This window comes from Leptodactylus fuscus, chromosome 5, assembly GCF_031893055.1.
Source record: "Leptodactylus fuscus isolate aLepFus1 chromosome 5, aLepFus1.hap2, whole genome shotgun sequence".
In the NCBI taxonomy this organism is placed as follows: domain Eukaryota; kingdom Metazoa; phylum Chordata; class Amphibia; order Anura; family Leptodactylidae; genus Leptodactylus; species Leptodactylus fuscus.
Genome location: NC_134269.1, coordinates 70,564,225 through 70,586,257, shown reverse-complemented (window position 1 = coordinate 70,586,257; position 22,033 = coordinate 70,564,225). Strand labels below are relative to the sequence as shown.

General features: G+C 40.6%; 1 protein-coding gene across 1 annotated transcript in view; it reads left to right on the top strand.

Moving 5' to 3' along the window:
- EFL1 (elongation factor like GTPase 1) overlaps positions 1 to 22,033 on the top strand; it is a 199,058-nt gene that overhangs the window by 152,478 nt on the left and 24,547 nt on the right. Inside the window, exons 17-18 of the mRNA XM_075273426.1 lie at positions 4,488 to 4,635; positions 12,254 to 13,254. Coding sequence (XP_075129527.1) covers positions 4,488 to 4,635; positions 12,254 to 13,254 — 1,149 coding nt within the window. The remainder of the gene's footprint in view (positions 1 to 4,487; positions 4,636 to 12,253; positions 13,255 to 22,033) is intronic.

The window sequence follows — 22,033 nt, the reverse complement described above, 5'->3', positions numbered from 1 at the left end:
CTGCAAACACGCGACACAGACAGGGAAGGAGGGGCAGAGCAGGCAGGCACCGTGCTGCTCTCCTTTTGATTCACACAGACGGGACACAGACGCTGCACACGCTGCATTCGGACTATAAGACGCACACACATTTTCCTCCCATATTGGGAGGAAAAAAAGTGCGTCTTATAGTCCGAAAAATACGGACTATCTATCTATCTATCTATCTATCTATCTATCTATCTATCTATCTATCTATAGCACAGACCAAAAGTTTGAACACTTTCTCATTCAAAGAGTTTTCTGTATTTTCATAACTATGACAATTGTAGATTCACACTGAAGGCATTAAAACTATGAATTAACACATGTGGAATTATATACTTAACAAAAAAGTGTGAAACAACTGAAAATCTGTCTTATATTCTAGGTTAAACAAAGAACAGCCACACAAATACTGTCCAGAAAAGATGCGTAGTAATATATAAAATCTAGAATTTTTATTATGAAGTATTAAAATTATTTCAGCAGGGCAGATGTTGAGCCAATATGAATACAAACAGGAGCCAATGTAAATACAGACAAGACAAAATAATAGCAGACCAGCAGTATATATACACAATTATATAAATACAGTAATTTGTCAATATGATTATGCATATATATCAATAGGGTTATGCATATATATCACAAACCCATATGAATAATATAATGTCATACAAGCCTAATACGTGGGAATGTCACAGGATAAATATCTATGTCAAAAAAGGCTTGACGACTGAATAGATATATCAACAGTCAAAGTTGAATTTGTTCGATGCAATATAATATAAACAGCTGATGAACGCTTATCGGGAATAGAGCAGAAAAAGTTATATACAATCCACAAAGAATATGTGTGTGTGTGTATATATATATATATATATATATATATATATATATATATATATATATATATATATATATATATAGTAGCTGCTCTAACCCAACACGCATCAAGACATGACAAAGTAAAGGTAGTCACCCTTTAAGATAAAGGGTACCAATCTCAGTGACACATATACAAAGAAATATCTAAATACATACTTCTGAGTCACACAAATTTGTGTACCTGAAGGCATGTTAGTCTGACTGATAGTCTGCAAAACTGCATGGTCTGCTAAGGGGTCCCCGCTGCCTCAACGCATTTCGCCTGCTTGTGAGGCTTCCTCAGGAGGCATGAAGCTTGTTACATCTGCCCTGCTGAAATAATTTTAATACTTCATAATAAAAATGATAGATTTTATATATTATTACATACCTTTTCTGGACAATATTTGTGTGGCTGTTCTTTGTTTGTTTTGGTGTTTGTTATGTGTATAGCCCACTACAATATTTGAGGAAACTTCTTTTTGAGCTCTTATATTCTAGGTTCTTCAAAGTAGCCACCTTTTTGCTTTGATTACTGCTTTGCACACTCTTGGCATTGTCTTGATGAGCTTCATGAGGTAGTCACTGGAAATGGTTTTCACCTCACAGGTGTGCCCTGTCAGGTTTAATAATTGGGATTTCTTGCCTTATAAATGGGGTTGGGACCATCAGTTGTGTTGTGCAGAAGTCAGGTGGATACACAACTGATAGTCCTACTGAATAGACTGTTACAATTTGTATTATGGCAAGAAAAAAAGCAGCTAAGTAAAGAAAAACAAGTGGCCATCATTACTTTAAAGAGGACCTTTCATCAGACCGGGCACATGCAGTTTTATATACTGCTGGAAAGCTGACAGTGCGCTGAATTCAGCACACTGTCGGCTTTCCCGATCTGTGACCGGTGTAAAGCGCTATCGGTCCCGGTACCGTAGCGCTTTAGTGTCAGAAGGGCGTTTCTGACCATTAGCCAGGGACGCCCTTCTGCCTCGCGGCGCCTATCATGCTGTACTGTGGAGCAGGGAGGAACTCCCCCCTCCCTCTCCTGATAATACTCGTCTATGGACGAGCTGTGTGAGCAGAGGGAGGGGGGAGTTCCTCCTCGCTCCACAGTACAGCGCGATAGGCACTGCTGGGCAGAAGGGCGTCCCTGGCTAACTGTCAGAAACACCCTTCTGACACTAAAGCGCTACGGTACCGGGACCGATAGCGCTTTACACCGGGCACAGATCGGGAAAGCCGACAGTGTGCTGAATTCAGCGCACTGTCAGCTTTCCAGCAGTATATAAAACTGCATGTGCCCAATCTGATGAAAGATCCTCTTTAAGAAATGAAGGTCAGTCAGTGCGAAAAATTGGGAAAACTTTGAAAGTGTCCCCAAGTGCAGCTGCAAAAACCATCAAGCGCTACAAAGAAACTGGCTCACATGAGGACTGCCCCAGGAAAGGAAGACCAAGAGTCACCTCTGCTGCGAAGGATAAGTTCATCCAAGTCACCAGCCTCAGAAATCGCAGGTTAACAGCAGCTCAGATTAGAGACCAGGTCAATGCCACACAGAGTTAATTCATACTTTTGATGCCTTCAGTGTGAATCTACAATTTTCATAGTCATGAAAATACAGAAAACTCTTTGAATGAGAAGGTGTGTCCAAACTTTTTTTTTTTTTTAAGTACTAAATACTGCAATTTTCACTTTGGCAATTAAGCCTAATAATAAGCTGACACTTGCCAGTTCTCTAGGGATTTTCTTTGCAGCAGCGAAAAACCATGTTACAATAGAAGATAAACCTGTATATATAACTGGCCTGTTATTGCATCTACCCCTGACAACAGTTGATGTCACAGTTTATCTACTCTCTCGCCCTGCACAGAACAAGTCTAGAAACTCTCCTATAGAAGTTAGTGAGTACAGCTTGGGTCTATTGTTGTCTGGAGCCATGAAATTGCTGTAAAGGCAATCACGAAATTACTGTTAATAGAGCAGAGAAGAAGCTAAGGCAAGATGGCAGCCCCCATAATCATGTACAGAACATAGAATAAAAAAAAACTCTTCAATCACAAAATATAAAGAGTTGAGAAAAAAGCACACAGTAGTTTTAATAATTAAAACTATGGTGATACATTCCCTTTAATAATATCCATGAATGCTGAAAAATTGTTTACAGCCAGATCACCTAAGATCAAAAAGTAATCCGTCTGCTGTTGTAAAGTGGGATGTTGCAGCACACGTGCAGCCATCCATTTTGTGCGTGGGTTTAATGCTGACCATCCATCTCGTTCCAGCAGTGCGTTCTCATCTGTGTTGTTTTTATCGTAAGGTTTGCAGTTTCCTTAAGTGGCTCTCTTAATCCACTCTGACTTCAGTTCCCCTTCACAAAACAAAGCCGTTGGCTTCTGTGGTGAATATATAAACCGGGGCTACTTAATACCTGCTAAGTACTATTCACCGCAGTCACGTCCGCGCCAGCTTGATCCACTTCCAATTGCTTGTTGGCTTTCTCTGTGCTATTTATTTATAACGGCTTTTATGTGAGACATTATGTACACACATTAGTGTAAATTAAAAACGGAAGTATCTGTACTTGAGAAGAGAATATCAGCGGTAATAAACTAGACCAAAACAGTCCTGATCTGGGCAGCTCTGCTGTGTACTATGTCTTACATTTAATACAATGAGATTTGGTTTGTGATAGATGTGTACAACTCAGCTGCCTATACTCTTTGTAAACAAATGACAAGTTACAAATTGATATTTGTTTACTTCCAAATAATAATAATGACCATGCGCATTCTACTGCATAAAAATCTGATATCAACCCGGCTTTAGTCGGCTAGAACGGGAGATGCTACTACAAAACAGCACAAAGAGGGGAATATCAAGTCGTCTATTCCTTTCTGTAATGCCCGTGTGTCTTCATGAGACAACCCATGTAAATATATAAAGTATTCAGATGATATTCGTGTGTAGTTAGCATGCTAGAATGTTGGGCTCGCTTTAATGGAGATGTTTCTCTATAAGCGACACCCCGATACCTGTCTTACAAGGATTGTGAAAGCAGCGGACCGCACTCTCAAACTCTGCGGGTCATAGGTGTCTTATTCATGCCTATATTTGTAGTGCCGCTGTCTCATTGACAGTGACACTTTAATTTTGCAATTCTTGTCTGTAGCTCTCAAGCAGTTAGCTAGCACTTTGATTTTTTGTGACATCCTGAGAATTTTTATTCTCTTTCAGCTTAGCCTCTAAAAGAAGAACTCTGGTTTTGAAAAGCAGAATATAAAATGTTGATATACTGTGCAAATCCTTCATTTTGTTCTGAAAGTGAGTTACATGATGATTTATCTTTCATTCTTGTCTATATCTAAATGTATTATTCTGCCGTTGTGCATTGAAGGATGACTGCTGCACAGTAGCAAAGGTCATATGTGGAAATGGGGTAAACCAAACAGGAGATTTTTAGAAAGCAGTGATATAAAATAAATTACTATAAAACAGTAAAGTGTTTGCAGTCATTGTAGATTTAGATTGAGGTGGAACTGCATGTATACGATGCATATCGGACCTGAATTTTCATGCATACAGTATATAATTCTCTTTTGCAGGTGAAATGCCACAACTGGTGAAAGGAATGAAGCTCTTAAATCAGGCCGATCCCTGTGTTGAAGTGTTGATACAGGAGACGGGAGAACACGTCCTTATTACAGCAGGAGAAGTTCACTTGCAGCGCTGCTTGGATGACTTAAGAGAAAGGTTGAAAAAACAATATATATTTTCCTGTAAACATTTTGTAGGCGGCCTTGTCTAGACACTGATTTATGCCGCTTTACTTTGCTAGAGGTTCTCATCCAAATATCTTTCACCATCCTCTGGACCCTAAGTACATTTATTAATGGCTATAAAATGATGTGCTGCTGGCGAGGGCTGCCTCCTCTCTGGCCTTGCATCCATCCCCAGCACTTTTTGGCAGGCTACCTCTCATTACTTGTCACTGAACGCGATCGCTTCATTTATAGCTATACGCTCTGTGTGCAATGGGTTTTCCAATTAAAAAGCAATGTAGATGTAATGAATGTGCATCTTTATTTATATGCATATCTAATGCTACCATGGACATACAGATGGCAATTCCTTTCATCTGTAAGGGTGAAACTAGACAAGGGCAATTTGGGAATAATCACTTTTTTCATATTTATTTTCAGGATGGTAGTGAGTACAGAAATAGAATTTTTATGGTTTGTCCCACAGGCTGTTTTAAGGCATTTTTGGGTCCTGTTCCAAGGTTTCATAAGTGTGCCTCCCCCCTCCTAAATTATTGTCCCTGCAAGTGGCTCACACAACATAGGGTCTCCTTAAGTAGCCCCCACATAATGCCCCCGACTCCTTGACCATACTACAATTTATTTTTTTTTAAAGTTATACTTGCCCAACCTTTTCCCACAGTTTCCTGCAGGCTCCAGCTGTAGTGATGTCCAGGACTTGGTGCTCATTGATCCTCCCTCCCGTCTGACTCATGGAGCACGGAGTTGATAGCCTTGTGCTCTACAATTGTATTTAACTTCAGTGAAATCACTACCTGCCACCTGGAACAGAGGGAGAAAATCCAAAATGTGGGATTGTCCTACTCCAGATCAGCTGAGCGGGTCCCCTAATACCTTAGGACCCCGTACAAATGCACCATTCTCCCTAAGTTTAAAGCAGCCCTGCTTGTCTGCATGATGTACCATTTATCAGATTATAAGGCTATAAATCTTTCCATCAAATCTTGTATGTGTTGAAGCGGCGTATCACTTCGAGGTGTGCTATGTGTCAGACAAATACATCTTTTCTTAACATTAGTAACCTCTTCCCAGTACTATTATGGCAGATGCTGAGTCTTTAAAGATGGTGGACACTCTGCTGCAGAGCAACTGCCATAGCTACCAAGTTGTAATGTACAGTATTGACCCGGCGCTAATGGCTCAACACCCCCCTCCATTCACCACCAAAGTCTAAAATGTTCCCCGGGGGTCAGTGGGTCCTTTCTTTGTTGCAGGGCGGCTGTCACATGGCACGATCATGGGAACTGTCCTGTTGGTTTGGCAGGCAGAATTCTTTTGAAGGCTTCCAGATCTGCAATAGTAATATTACTATTGAGGCTAGTCTATGACCAGCCTCAGTAGTAACATAGCGAAAGTCCCGTAGACTGCAATACAGTTGTATTTTTGTCTGTGGGACCTGAAATCAAAAGAGGGCAGGTTCAAGCCCCCTAGAGGGGTTAATAAAAATAGTAAAAAAAAAATTGAAAAGTTTTAAAAATTAAAAAAAATAACTTAAGTTCAAATCAGCCCCCTTTCCCTAGATTTGAAATAAGTAAATAAAAAATAAACAAATTATACAAATTATAAACACTCAGTCTACAAATATATAAAAATATTTTTCTTATATGATGAATGCTGTAGTGAGAAAAAACATCAAAGTAGCCAAACCAACATTTTTTTCGCCAATTCGCCTCCTGTAAAAATTTGATTAAAAAACAATCAAAACATCAGTCTCCAAAATGGTATAACTAAAAAGTACACCTGGCCCGTAAACAAGGATACCTTATGCATCTCTGTACACAGAGATATAAAAAAAGTTACGGGTGTCCAAATATGGCGACTACAGATGAGCGAGTAGTACTCGGTCGAGTAGGTATTCAGTCGAATACTACAGTATTCAAAATACTCGTACTCGATCGAGTACCACTCGCTAATCGAATGTCAAAGTTCGATGTAGAACCAGCATTGATTGGCCGAATGCTATACAGTCGGCCAATCAACGCTGGTTCTTCTCCTACCTTTAGAAGTCTTCTCCGTGCAGCTTCCCCGTGGCGTCTTCCGGCTCTTCATTCACTCTGCCAGGCATTGGGCCTGGGCAGAGCCGACTGCGCGTGCCCGCACTACAAGCAGACAGAGTGAATGAAGAGCCGGAAGACGCCGCGGGGACGCTGCAAGGAGAAGACTGCTCGGAGGATCCAGCCCGACCCTCACTCGTGGACTTGGTAAGTATAATTTGATCGAACGTTGCCTACCCCTGAAACGAGCATTTTCCCCCCTTAGACTATAATAGGGTTCGATATTTGATTCGAGTAGTCGAATATTGAGGGGCTACTCGAAACGAATATCGAACCTCGAACATTTTACTGCTCGCTCATCTCTAATGGCGACTCCAAGAAATTTTGTGCAAAATTTTGGATATATGAAAGCTGCAGAGAGCCAATGAGACCACATTCCTGGTTACCCCACCACCTGCTCCCCTACACCTAGCTAATGGTAGTTCAAAGCAGGGTGATTTTCCCACAATCATCCCCCTGATCCATGGTGAAATTGTCTTGCTTGGAACTGGCCCATGGGACAAGATAGATTGGGGAACGCTGGTATAACACATGTAACACTTTTCGAGATTTGCTGGAGAAATGTATTGCCTCAAATGCTTTATATGTGTCAGACAAATAAATTTTTTGTTAACGTTATTAAAGGGATGTAAGATTTCATTAATAGGATATGGGTTTCATCAGATCTCAACCTTTTTATTCAATGAAATTTATGCTAAGAGCCAAAGAAATGCTGTGGAGTCCACTCTATACTGACTGAGGATAGCAGCATCTTAGAGATCCCTAATGTGTACCACTATAGGAGAACAGTTTTTTCCAAATCACTATTAAATGACATTTGGTTACTCCATGCTGTCCTTTGAGGCACTCTCCCCTCTGTCTAGTTTATCTTAACTATCAGGGCTTATGGCCATCCTACAGTGGGTCTCAGGCTCTATAAGAGCTGCTATCAATGTCTTAGACCCAACCTTTCCAAATGGCCTCTTGAGTAATAGTACAGTTACCGCTTAAAGGGATTCTATCATTAAAATTCTATTTTTTGTCCGTAACACATAGGCTATTCTTCTCCTACCTTTAGATGTCTTCTCCACGCCGCTGTTCAGTAGAAATCCCTGGTTTTCTTCTGTATGCAAATGAGTTCTCTCGCAGCACTGGGGGCAGTCCCCAGCGCTCAAACAGCACTGGGGGCATCCCCAACGCTGCAAGAGAACTCTCCAGCGCCGCCTCTATCTTCGCCTGGAACGGCCTCTCCCTTTGTCTTCTTCCTACGGCACTGGCTTCAAACTTCTAGGCCTGTGCAGTCGGCTCTGCTGTCGGGCCTCGGGCAGAGCCAACTGCACATGCCCGCGGTGAGTTTCTTGTGACCCAGTAAACTGGTGTAAGCGACCATTTTCTTGTGTCCGCTTTCACAGTAAGCTGGGGTAAGTGGCAACAAGAAAATGGCCACGGGCATACGCAGTCGGCTCTGCGTATACATAGGAGTTTGAAGCCTGTGCCAGCCCGAGGCCCGGTGGCAGAGCCAACTGCGCATGCCTAGAAGTTTGAAACCAGCGCCGGAAGAAGACGCAAGGAGAGGCCGTTCCTGAAGAATATGTAGGCGGCGCTGGAGAATTCTCTCGCAGCATTGGGGACGCCCCCAGTGCTGTTTGAACACTGTGAACCGCCCCAGTCCTGCTAGAGAACTCATTTGCATACAGAAGAAAACCGGGATTTCTACCGAATGGCAGTATGGAGAGGACATCTAAAGGTAGGAGAAGAACAGCCTTTCTTAAGGCTAGTCCTACGTGTTAATGACAAAAAATAGCATTTTAATGATAGAATCCCTTTAAGCGACCACTGCAGTGTATAACCAGAAAGCACCTTCCCCTGACCAAAGCAGATACTCCTGTAATGGAAATATTTATTTCAATGAAAAATTCTGCCAACCCCAGTTTATTCTAATAAAGAATCTGATGAACTGATACCTGTGTACAGAAGACCTGATTCAAGTGTATATGTAGAAAAGAACACAAGCGGGACAGATTGGTCTAAGGAAATCTATCTACATGGTTAATAAAATGTGTTATTGATTTATTGAACCTGCAGAATTTCACTTATTCCTACACTTTCTGTCCATGTGAAATCTGCAAGCACAGGGACAGATAAGACTTCTTCAGATTAGCACTGACATTTTTGCCTCCTGGACCTTGCATGTCATATTTTAGTTCTTGATAGCATGACATAGGCTGGAATCTGTGTTTGTGAGCAGTAAAAACTTCAGTCCCTGAGTGCTATTTCCTAGGACGAAGTTACTAAGTGCTTTATGTCATTTGACTATGTGAGATCATGCGTCCCTATAGCCAGCTTTATATACTTGGAGCTATTTGCATCTGCGGTTCCTGAGATTACTACTCTGGGGCCTCCTTTTATTGCAAATTACATTAAGAAGTTAGTGCAGTGGATGCTCGCTTTTATTTTACTCATAATCACTTATATGAGGCATCTGAACACACATTTTCTGCTATCCATTTTTAAGTGATTTTTAAGTAGTTTTGTTAACTTGCAACATATGACAGTTGTCCCTATGTGCGTCACTTCTGTGTGGTTTTTCATAGAAACAATACTAGGAACATGTCCTAATATATCATGGTTACACATCTAAGCCATACAATTCCAGACAGAACCGATCCACTGAGCTATGCATAGTGCAGGGCCTCGGGCTGGTTTATGACACAAGTTAAAAAACATCAGAGACGTGCTCACACACCTTTGCCCCCTACAAGACATAGAACACAGTGTGTACTTTTTGCCTGGAGTTAGATATGTACATTAATGTACCCTTACACATAGTCCAATGGAATGAAAATACCTGTAATATTATTTTATCAATGTGATGACGGGTATTAAATCGGTTGTAAATACTCTTTTCCCTTGTGACAGTAACAAAGTCTGCAGAGATCATAAATAGCACACATGTTGCAGAAGACACATTTGACGTGTGTATGTATATCTAGCACAGATATCGGCACAATAAAATTGTGTAACCATATTTATTTGCAAAATCATTGCCGAACAGATTCATCTTTGTGTATTGTGATTGTTGGATCATTTATAGGAAACCTATTAGACTAAGTAATGACTGTCCGTTGTGACAGAACAGCCGGCATTCAGCTCCTTTTCCAAGTACCAGATCAACAGACCAACTGGTTACAAGACTCAGGATGGGTGAAGATCCTCAGCAGCACACTGAATTCAGCGCACTGTCGGCATTCCCATTATGTGCCCCAGGGAAACAGCTATCGGTGCAATTACCGATAGCTCTTCACCGTCAGAAGGGCGTTCCTGACAGTCTAGCTGGGAACGCCCCTCCTGACAGTACTGTCCATAGCGCTGTACTGTGAGGGGGCGTTTCTTTCTCCCCAACCATGATGCTGAGCGGTGAGGTACGCCCCCCAGTACAAGTCTATGGACGAGTACTGTCGGGCAAGGCTCATTCAAAAACTACTGAGGCTATTTGCATACAAAATCTATGTGTGGAATAGCCTTTCTAAAGGCTATGCAAGTATATGTTTAGTTAATAATGACTTTTCCCAATGATAGAGCTTTGTTATGTATCTGTCTGTATTTGAACCCTACAAATTGTACAGTTCTGCGGAATATGTTGGTGCTATATAAATAAAATTTATTATTATTTATTATAGAGCCCCTTTAATCATCATTGGAATAACTAATTATTTTTAAAGGGAATCTGTCATTAGCTTTGGGTCACAAGACCACTAGTATGCCATAATGCAACTTGGAATAACCTTTCTATGATGCTGTATTGGGATTATAAGTTAGAATTGACTGGAAATGAGCCTGAGACTCCTCACTAGCTATATTGGGCTGATGTGCATTGCCATATGAAGACAGTGGTGGTACACCTCGCTTCACTGCCTCACGTTCAGTAGCTTCTTTTTCTAGATAATCCAGAAATGGACAATTTTTAAATGGTGCATCTCTAGAAAGCCAAATGCAAGCTGCATTACAGCATTCTGGTGATCTTGTGGTCCCATAGTTAGCGACAGGTTCCCTTTCAAGGTAGTGTTCACACTTTGCAGTTATGTAATTTTTGCATGTCTTCTTTAGGGGTAACTAAAGAGGTGGCTTTGTTTTTTTTTATTTTACCACTGTGGATTTTGACATAAATCCATGACACGTCCATAGGGAATCTGCTGCTATATCCATTATTGTCTCCAGCTGCCTAGGCAAGCCAAGTGGAGCAAACAGTAAATAAAGTAGGAGACATTGGTAGCATATCCTAGCAAAGTCTGTAAGGAAAAAAACCTCTTTAAAGTAGAGGCCGTTGCTTTCTCCACTCCTGGATTACATGGAGTCTCATGAATGTGAAGACTCTTCGTATACTGTGACAGATTTCCATATTGAGCTGGAGGTGACTGTTTCCTTTCCTGGGGAAATGATATAGATCTTTCCATAAGTATTTTCTTCTTGCACTTTAACAGATGTAAATGTGTGCGTGCTTTCATTTCATGTTTCGCCCTGCTTCCAGATCGCTTCAGTCTTCAGGAGTAGTCTAATGTGTATATTTGCAGCCATACATTGATGATGTCATGGCTGCCTAATACTTCCTTGGCAGTCACATTTCAGGAATAATAATACCGCTCTTGAGTCTACTGGACACATTTGGCTGCACCACGCTATGAGGGAAATTTGTTCCTTACCACCTTCTCCATAGGTGTCCATTCTCTTCTGCAGCCTGACTTCTATACTTAGACATAATTCTGCGTCCTTTTAATGTTTTCTTCCCGCCACATAGAAAATCACATTAACTGTTCATCTGTTAAGTAACAGCTGCGTTGTGCTTCCCATTTCAGACGTTTCATTACCGCTCTATTATATGAGCACACAGTCTTGCTTTTACTGCTATTCTCATACCACAATATACATTCCTTCTGACAAGGAGTCAACTCCCTATAGTCCATTTCCCTATTGACTCTATTCGTCATGCGCCCTTTACTTTGGTTAGGATACCGATCTTTATATCTTTTGTGCTATGCTATTCTATAATACATCTTGATTCTGCGAGAGGACTTTTTTTTAAAAAAAAAAAAAACAAGCCCAAATGCAAAAAAGAGTTTTAATGAAATTAACAGAATGGTTAATAAGAATTATTTCCTAATAGTCTGTGGCTTACCTATTCTGTAGTATATTTTCATATGTTTTTGACTTAATGCTGCATACTACTTACTTAAGCCTTATTCACACTTCTGTAAATCACATGTGCTGGACCTTTGTTTTCAGTGGGTGTTTTCAGATGCCTGCTCAGGTCCACAGACATGGTTGGTGGCATCCATTGGAGGTATAGTTGGGAAGTCCTCCCAGTGCACATTGCAAAACACCTTGCTACACTTTTTTACTCAAAATATTAATGTATAGAATATAACAACTAAGAGTTAAACTAAAATTTGCGCTTTTAGTACATAACAAATTAATGTCAAGATGTATTGATATCATACTGTTTTTATTTTATGCACATAGGTTTGCGAAGATTGGGGTGAGTGCTTCTGCACCTATAATTCCATTTAGAGAAACCATCATCAGACCACCAAAAGTTGACATGGTCAATGAAGAAATTGGAAAACAGCAAAAAGTAGCTATTATACACCAAGTTAAAGAGGAGCAAAGTAAGTCTCCTGAAGGAGTTCAGATCGACCCTGATGGTGTTGTAACCCTAACCACTTCAAATAAATTGGCCACACTTGGCGTCAGAGCCATTCCTCTTCCTGAAGAGGTCACTCAACTTTTAGAGAAAAACAGTGACTTAATCAGAACTTTGGAGCAGATCAACTTGGCTTTTAGTGAAGGGAGCAGTACCATTCAGGTCAATGGGACAACAATTGGCCGAATTCGTGAGTTCAAAAACCAACTTGAAGAGCACCTGCAAGGTAGAAGGTGGAGAAATGTAGTGGACCAGATCTGGTCCTTTGGTCCTAGACGTTATGGGCCGAATATGTTGGTAAATCGAATTGAAGGCTATGAAAGGCCATCTGTATGGCAGTGCCTTGATAAAAGCTCCAAGGAGGCTAAATACCATAGTTTTGATAATAGCATAGTTAGTGGTTTTCAGCTTGTGACTTTGGCTGGACCCATGTGTGAAGAACCTCTTATGGGGGTTTGCTTCATTGTGGAAAGACTTGATTTAAATAAATCTGTGGTATTGGAAAGGAAAGAATCAGAAGAAAAGACTGTAAGAAGTGAAGAAGATGATCTACATACAGCTGCTGAATCTATTGATAATTCCGAGAGGCAAGCTGCTGAAGCAAAAGACGTTCTACAGCACAGCCAGGAGAGCACAAAGGCTCAGGAGAAATCCAGCAGGCGCAAAGGGGATTTCCTAGTTACAGACTGTTACGGACCATTTTCCGGACAGTTAATTGCCACAATGAAGGAAGCTTGCCGTTATGCTTTCCAAGTGAAGCCCCAGAGACTTATGGCTGCAATGTATACTTGTGAGATCATGGCTACAGCAGAAGTGTTGGGTAAGTACATTTTCGGTATTTTCCTTTACTTACAGTATACAGTCCACATACTGCATTCAACATAACAGGTTCTCTTTTAAAGCCCAAACCAGGGATGGATTGAAAAATGAGCAATGGTTTTGGCTTCAAAAATGGCATTTAAAAAACCTAAAAATGGAAACACACCCTTAATCCAAATTTGCCGTATCTGATCAATACTTCCACATTCAATGATAGGCTTAGGTTAGTTCACTTGTTGTAGTTTCATTAGAGACCAAGACTTTAGTGGGTAAATACATTCTTTGCAGAGGCATAACTAAAGTTTTGCGGGCTCCACTGCAAACTTTTGTCAAGGGCCCCCTACTTCCCTCTCTACAGCAAATTATTGATGGTTACGGGTGCTGCAGCGGTATCTCAGATACTTGAAAGGGATACAGCCTTAGTACCCACAGTTGAAGTTATCAAGAATACAGTGCGTGAGCAGTGCAGTGCTTGCCATGTAAACAATACTAGGGGCTATGTGCTATTGGAAACAGCCGATCTGCAGTGTCCTAACAGTCTAAGAGATCCATGAGATCAATGGAGGTCCAACACCAGGGGCCCCTGCTGATAAACTCTTGGAAGATACTGTGGTGCGATTGATGTGAAACCTTCACTATTTACAGTGCACAGTATCTCTTAGTGGCCCCACATAGTATAATATGCTCTAAAATGGCCCCAAACACAGTGTAATATGCTCCACAGTGGCCCCATACACTACAATATGCTCCACAGTGGCCCCCACAGTATAAAATGCTCCACACTGGTCCCCACGCAATATAATATGCTCCCCACAGTGGCCCCCACACAGTTTTATATGCTCCCAAGAGCCCCCCTAGAGCTGGTGCTATTATTATACTCTGGGGTCTTCTCATATAATAAATATAATAAGCAGAGGCTTAGGGGAGGTGGTTCAAAGTAACAACCACTTAAACTCTCCTGGGCATTCTCACTCTGTCTGGCTTTCTTCAGCATCTTCTGCAGTCTTTTTCACGCGCCCCTGATGTCACTGCTGGGTTCTGTGATTGGGCCTCAGCAGTCACTTGGAGTGGAAAAGAGGTGAGTATAAGTACTGGTTATTTTTAGTCACCTACCCTGGAATTAACATGTATAGCAGTTGGGGAACCAGACTTTCCACGACCACTATCATGGTGGTCCAGGGCCCTGGCCATTTCCAGCTTGCTGCAGGCCACGTACACACCACAGGGGTTATGACTGCAATCCTTACGCCAGTGGTTCTTTGTACACATGCAATATAAATAACATGTAGTATCTGATATTGAATATTTGTATAACAAAACTATGCATTTATGGTAATGAAGTAATGATAATATAGCAGTCATTGGAATCAGATGTAGCAGTTAAAAAATCTATCTGACCCGCTGGAGGTTTTGTCTTCACTTCAAAACTAAGACCCTGACAATGGGGATAGGATGATAATGTCCCTAGTGAATGCTATGCTGTATTCCTGCTCACTATAGCAAACATGGACTTATAGAAGTCATTTGTTATAAAATAATATGGCAGTGCCCTGAATTCATCTATTTTCATTTTGCTTCAATTTCAGTCGAGGAAATTTTGCAACTGAGTTGCAATTTTTTCTAGCTTTGCCATAACCGAAACGTTGGTGCTTTTGTAGTCAGTTGAATATTCAGACAATATTGAGTTATTTGATATTAATATGAGAACAAAATGAGTTCCTTTCTTTAATCCTAAGTAGTAAGAAGATGATTTGATGTTTCTCAAGAGCAAAAAAAATCATTTTGAGGAATTTTTGAGCCTCCAAATGTATTTTTTTGTAACACTAAGAACTTCAAGGCCCAAGGCAGATTTTACAAATGTTCCTCATCAAACTTCCTTTTAAATCTTTACTTCTGACAGAACACTATCCGCCAGGCTCTGGGCTATCTTATAAGAGTTCATTTGTTGTATTACGGACCGCAAACGCACATGTCATTGACAAAAATACAAGTCTTTTTATTTTGTGTAATGAATTGAATGTAAGTAATACAGGTATCACAAGTGACTGCAAGACGTAGTCATAACAGAGGGATTTTTTGCTTTGAAGACTAATATTTTCCATATAACCTTACAACAGATTATATAAAGACATTGCATTAATTTCATGGCTGTCAATTGGCTTGACACAGTTTAGCTAGTAGCTTATGATAGCCTTCTGTTCTTTGTATTCATGTCTGGGTAAAGACACATGATCTGGCGCTAGCCACTTACCAGCGTTTTTACTTAATATGGTGAAACATTTATTGTTTATTGTCATAAAGTTACTATTCAGTTAGTGGTCCTAGTGGCTCTATTGCAGACTGCTAATGATATTCAACCTCAAAGGGGTTGACTGGGATAAAATACAAAATAACCCCTAAACTAAACCCCCTCCCCCCCTAACTTCTAATATATTTGTATAAAAAATGTATAATTGCCCATATAATTACATATATAATTACACTTTCTGATAATCCAGTGACGTTCCATTTCACCACTTCCGAAACAGAACGTCACTAGTACTCTCCCATCCCCACAACCCCATCAATACTTACCAGCCTACTAGCCTTCCTGTCCTGGAATGGCTCCTTCTTTCTTCCTCTCTTCAAGCACTTGCACAATCTGAAGGTGGCTGCAAGACATGCGCAGTAGAGATGACACTCCAACTCTTGGTAATGAGAAGGGTAGCTAGCTTAGCTAGGGAGACAAGGGGGGGAGCAGTGACAGGGAGGTAGTGTGGAAGGTACACAGGAAACTACATAGCAGGAAGCTAACACCTTGTAAACAAATGCAGAAGATGCCAGGAGCTCCCAGAATCCTAGAAGTTTACAATCACCAATTTTATAGGACATCGGACAGGACATGGGACACTATTACAATACAATCAATTTACATCTGGTGCTTGGGTCTACACAATGTACCCTTTCTATTGCCATTTGTTCCTATGTGGCCTGGCAAAAGGTGTTGTCAATGGAAAACCCCTTTTAGATCCCTTTCACATTTTTCACACTACACTTCCATGTTTAAAAAAATTAAAAAATTGGTAGATACTAAAAGCCTAAGGGTGGAAAATCTCAGTCTGCTGCTTTCTTACATATGGCAGAAATGGAAACTTGAGCATATACTGTCCAGACTGAAGACAGAAGCACATTGATGGCCTCCATTTGGGGAATGTGGGTCGTGGATCTCCATACAATCAAACTACAATGCACATGTAGTGTGAATAGAGCCTTATATGGTACAGGGCAGCTTTGGGTAGAATTAGAGCCATTGGTTTATGTTGTGGCTTACAGAACTGTACATGGTTTTAAAGGGAGTCTGTCACCAGCATATTAACTCACCCCGCAGGCAGACAAGTTAGGGTCATCTGAAATAAATTGTATTTTCCCTTTGTAAATTAGTGCCTTGATTGACAACATTCACAAGGAGAAAACACCATTTAATTTTAGTGACCTTATCTGTCTGCGGAGCTGTGTTCTGATGGCAGACTTCCTTTATTATTTATAAGAAAAGAATATATATATATATATATATATATATATATATATATATATATATATATATATTAAAACATCAAAGATTCTTTTTTGGCAGCCACTGACCGTGTTGTTTGACCTAAACAGATAACAAATGAGTGTATTGATTTAGGAATACTGTACATATTGATTTATGGTGATCTATTATTGTGTCGGTGACCAGGGCTCGCCATACAATGTTCATCTGAAAGGCTGCGAGGATCAAATACCATGTACATCTCCATAACTTAGTCATTTGCACATCATACAACAGTTGCTATGCTTTCACTAAACACAATAAAATAACATTGCCAGAAGCGATTTGTAAAAGAAAGGACTCAAAAGATTTTTTTTCTCTTGAATTCTTCTGAAGTTTTCAAAGTGCCATCAATAACTTGTAAGAAAAGCTTCTTTCTAGGGAGAAGTGTAGCAAGAGAATATTTTCCAATAACAAAAGAAACAGGATCCTCTTCAGTATACACAGAAGTGATTGATCAGTGGATACGAGGATTTTACTGTGATGAATCACATGCTGATACTTTAGAAACCTTCACAGTGATTTATTAGTGGCTATAATACATGACACCTATTACTTATTCAGGTTTACCTTAAAGGGATAGTCCCACATTAGGGCAATCTGACCAGTGTAAAGATCAGATTGGTAAAGAACCTAGAGTCAGGACTTTCAATGTCCAGACATGGGGGGAATTGTCCAGTACCCAAACCAGAGAACCTACAATATCAAACCAGATAGATAGGTTAGGGTCACCTGAATCAAACAGTGTTTTCCTGTTGTGAATCAGTACCTCCATTGCTGACATATTGGTGTGTGCTAATATGCAAATGAGATCTTTGGAGCAATGAGGGTGTTGCTGTTGCTCCAGAAAAGTGGCAGCACCTTCATGGCTCAAAAGTGCTAAACTGAATTTTGATAAAAATGGCAATATCTCGGAAACAGAGGCACCAAGTCACAAGGGGAATTCAGGTGACCTTAACCTAGCTATCTGCAAGGCTGAGTTGTAATGACATCCTTCACACAAGGCAAGATTTTCTTTATGGGCAGCACGGTGGCACAGTGGTTAGCACTGCGTCCTTGCAGCGCTGGAGTCCTAGGTTCAAATCCTGACAAGGGCAACATCTGCAAGGAGTTTGTATGTTCTCCCCGTGTTTGCGTGGGTTTCCTCTGGGTACTCCTTTTTGTCTCCCACACACCAAAGACATACTGATAGGGAATGTAGATTGTGAGCCCTATATGGGACAGTGACTGACAATATCTGTAAAGTGCTGCGGAATATGATGGCGCTATATAAGTAAGCATAATAAATAATAAATGATCCTTTAAAGAGGACCTTTCATGTCCTCAGGCACATGCGGTTTTATATACCGCTAGAAAGCCGACAGTGCGCTGAATCGGTGCCATTACCAATAGCGCTTCACTCAGAGGGGCGTTCCTGACAGTCTAGCTGGGAACGCTCCTCCTGACAGTATTGTGTGTAGTGCTATACTGTGAGGGGACGTTCCTTACCGCCCGCTTTCCAGCGGTATATAAAACTGTATGTGACCGAGGACATGAAAGATCCTCTTTAAAGTCTTACTCAAGGTAAAATCAGAATTCAGCATTTGCACAGACTGCTAGTGTTTTTTTTTGCTTAAATGGGGCGATTTTCAGGGATCCCTTGTCATAATCTATAGGCTGCAGCTATAATGCAACCTAGAAGGATGTTGTCATGAAGCACTTTGAAGACGGTAAAGGGAATATTTCAGCTGTCAACTCCATCATACAATAACTTTATGATAACTTATCAGCGCTGTCATGAGCCACCTAGGAGTCTGTATAGGAAATATACCGCCACTGCCACTACCGCTAACCACAGATTTGTGCCTACTACATGTATAGACAATGTGGTTAATAATACAGGAAATCATTAACATCTGGAAGATGGAGGCATCAGAAGATTCGGAAAGGAGATCCTCAGTGCATAACAGAACCATGGGAGGAAATGTAATATTGTTAGATCATAGAAAAAAATTCTACTGGAATAAGATATTCAAATTCCACGGTATAGAGGCTTTGCTCACATCTGTCTTGTGGCCTCTCTATATAACAGAAGACTCAGTTCTTGACCAGATCCATCACATGACACTGGCATAAAGAACTCAGCTGACATATTCCACCAAAGTGTCATTTGGACAGGAAAAATAGTATTAAGTTCTTTTAAGCTTGATAATTGGTTATAGATCATGAACACATGAATACTAGATGCTACTGAGTTATGGACAATAAGACATTGGTGACTTGTGTATCTGATTCAGATTTTCAGTAAATGAAAATATCGGAGAGCATATGATAGCATGCTGCAGATTCTGCCACAAATTTGTTCCAGATTTTGCTAAATTACTGTGTTCTATCATCCCATCCAGAAATCTATTTTTAGATTATTCTATGTGGACAAAGAACTTCTCATGTATATAGTCCAAGAGATACAACCACTGTAGTGCACATGGTTAAAAATAATAGGGGCACAATGCTTATCCTATTGATTTGGTGCTCTTAGCTGGCTGATCGGTAGGGAAGTCATTCTCTATCTATTGTAAGCCAATGGCTGGGCAGGTAATAGAGGGGGTGTACATCTCACCTAGAGTACTCAGGTGGGTGAGTTGAGAAAACTCCAGGAATGTTTGTTCTAGCAGACAACTTTCGTCTGCTGAGCATTTTGGTAAATGCTCAGTACTGGGCTGGATTTTTAGGAATGACCGGTAGGATTGGTAGTGGGACCTGTCATTCCACCCCCCCTCCAGTCCACACTTTGGGGATGTTCCGGCAGTGACTCAGCTTCAGAGAGTCTCCTCATCAAGGAGGCTTAAGAAGCCAGCTCCAGCAGCAACACTTTGGCAGAGTTTGGCTGGAGAGCTGACAGAGAGGTCATATTTTTGGAGCTGTGTCCTGAATGATTCTACTGGCTTTTGATTTCTGTTCTAGGTGAGGTAACGTATTCTATGTTTAGTTAGAGCCTAAGCTGGGCAGGGATTTATTTTTGTATTGTTTCCTTTTGTTGCTGCACTGCCTTTTTTCAGTGAAAATAAACTCTACCCATGTTTTGGACTAAAGAAACTGGACTTGTGTGTCTATGCCACCCCATCTAGCAACCTCAGACCCTGACACTTTCTATCGATCTATCATATGGTCATCTGACCCGGAAAACTCCTTTAGATCTACAGAGTGAGCGAATTGCTTATGGTGAAATCAAGGCCTTCCAATGTGATCTTGCAAAAAAAAAAAAAAAAAAAAATGCAATGGCTACAAATTTCTGTGCAAATTTTTTTTGAATTGTGACAGTACCAAAGTATAAATTCTAGACATCCAAATGTGGTTGTTATTTACTGTGTTATAACCTTATTTAATTCCAGAGATCTTATAAAGTTAGAAAGAGACCTTAGGTCTTCAGAATCCATAATCCTCATTTTCAAAGAAGATAGACCGCCATGTACAGAGTGTCTTCTAGGTAAACAGATGTTATGTAATAGTTTCCGAATGACTTTGAATGCTACTGACTTACGACTTGATACCTGAAACATGGTCATGTGTGGAACCTTTCATTCTTAGTCCATGTTGCCTCATAGCCAGCCCTTAAAGCAGTAAAATGCATGATAAATGTGCTATTCCCAGCACATGGGTAATTTATTGACCTCTGAACATACATTACGGATTGTAGCATAGGATAATGATCCCTGACCACGAATGTCAAGTGTCATATACACAACACTGCACATAAACTGCAGCGGCTCACTGCTTTACATGTGATCTGATAAATCACTGGAGAACAGAAAGAAAAATTCTCTGACCTATTGATGTCTGGAATTCTGATGTGACTCTGCACTTTAAAATGAACTCCATATGTATTGGCTCAAGGCTTATACCATCATGCCTTGCACAGCATTTTACGGATCTCCAACTTACAGTATGTCTTATTAAATAATATGCATTTTTCTAATTATTAGTCTGCACTGATTATGATATAGGTCAGGAAACATATATAGGTATACAGTATAGTAGAGTTGTAATAGAGAGTTTTATTGTAGTTGGGTAATTATATTCTAGGGTTTCCAAGTCTCAATATTGATAGCCTATCCTCACTGGAATGGGCACTAAGCTTCAATAGTGCGGCACTGCCACTACATTGTGTACATTGCTTCCTGGTCTACAATATACAGGCATCAGCTGGTTGGTGAGGGTGTCGGATCAGCAACAATCCAATATTGATGACCTAGCCTAAGGATAAGCCATCAATACCAAGCCTTCGGCAACCCCTTTAAATAATCCGGTATTAAAGGGATTGTCCCATCTCAAGGATCAATCTATCTATACTGGTAGTTTATGTAAATTGAAGAATCTTCCTAAATATATTGCTTTAGAAATTCTACTTTGTTTGCCTGGTATGTGAATTTACTCCCCCCATTGTTTACACTGCGTTGCTATAACCACTGACCTGGGAGATAAAACAAGTGATGTCACTTACTCAGTGCCAACAGGACAATCCGTTCAGCTAATTGCAGTTTGCTGATAAAGCCGAGTTTATCTTTCTATGTAAACACACAGATAACACTGAGTCCATTCTGTACAAGCATGTGCTTATTATCTGATCTGCAAGAAGGATTGTTTGTCTCTTCAGCGTGGGGCTAGAGTGGTGGTTGGGGGGAGAAATACAAGAAGTGAGAAGCAGACACTGCAGGCATCCTGGCTGATACACTGAGATGGGAGAACCCCTTTAATTTCATTTTACTTTCCTGTTGCTTAAACAGTACAAACATATTCTACATGTTGAGTCCCCATCCCCACTTGAGATCACAATATAACTTCCCTATCCCACGTACATATAGAGTAGACCCAGGTCATAAAAATAACCCAATGAACCTATAAATATGTTTTTAAAGTATGGGAGGAAACCTGAGTACCTGGAGACAATTCTCACAAGCTCAGAGTAGGGTTGTGAAGCAGATAACTGCTGAGAGCTTCAGCTTGAAGGACTGGCTTCTGGCCACTAGTAATACCTATTATGCAATCACTGACTATGTCTTTCATCAGGTCTGAAAGGTCCATACAACATATGATGGATGTCGTCATCCTGAGCAAATTAAGGTATACTAGTTGAGTAAGTGGTAACACTGTGGCTTCTCTTGGGGCATGGTCTCTGTGCAATATATCATGCAATGCTACCGCCCACTTGACTAGTATACCTTAATCTGCA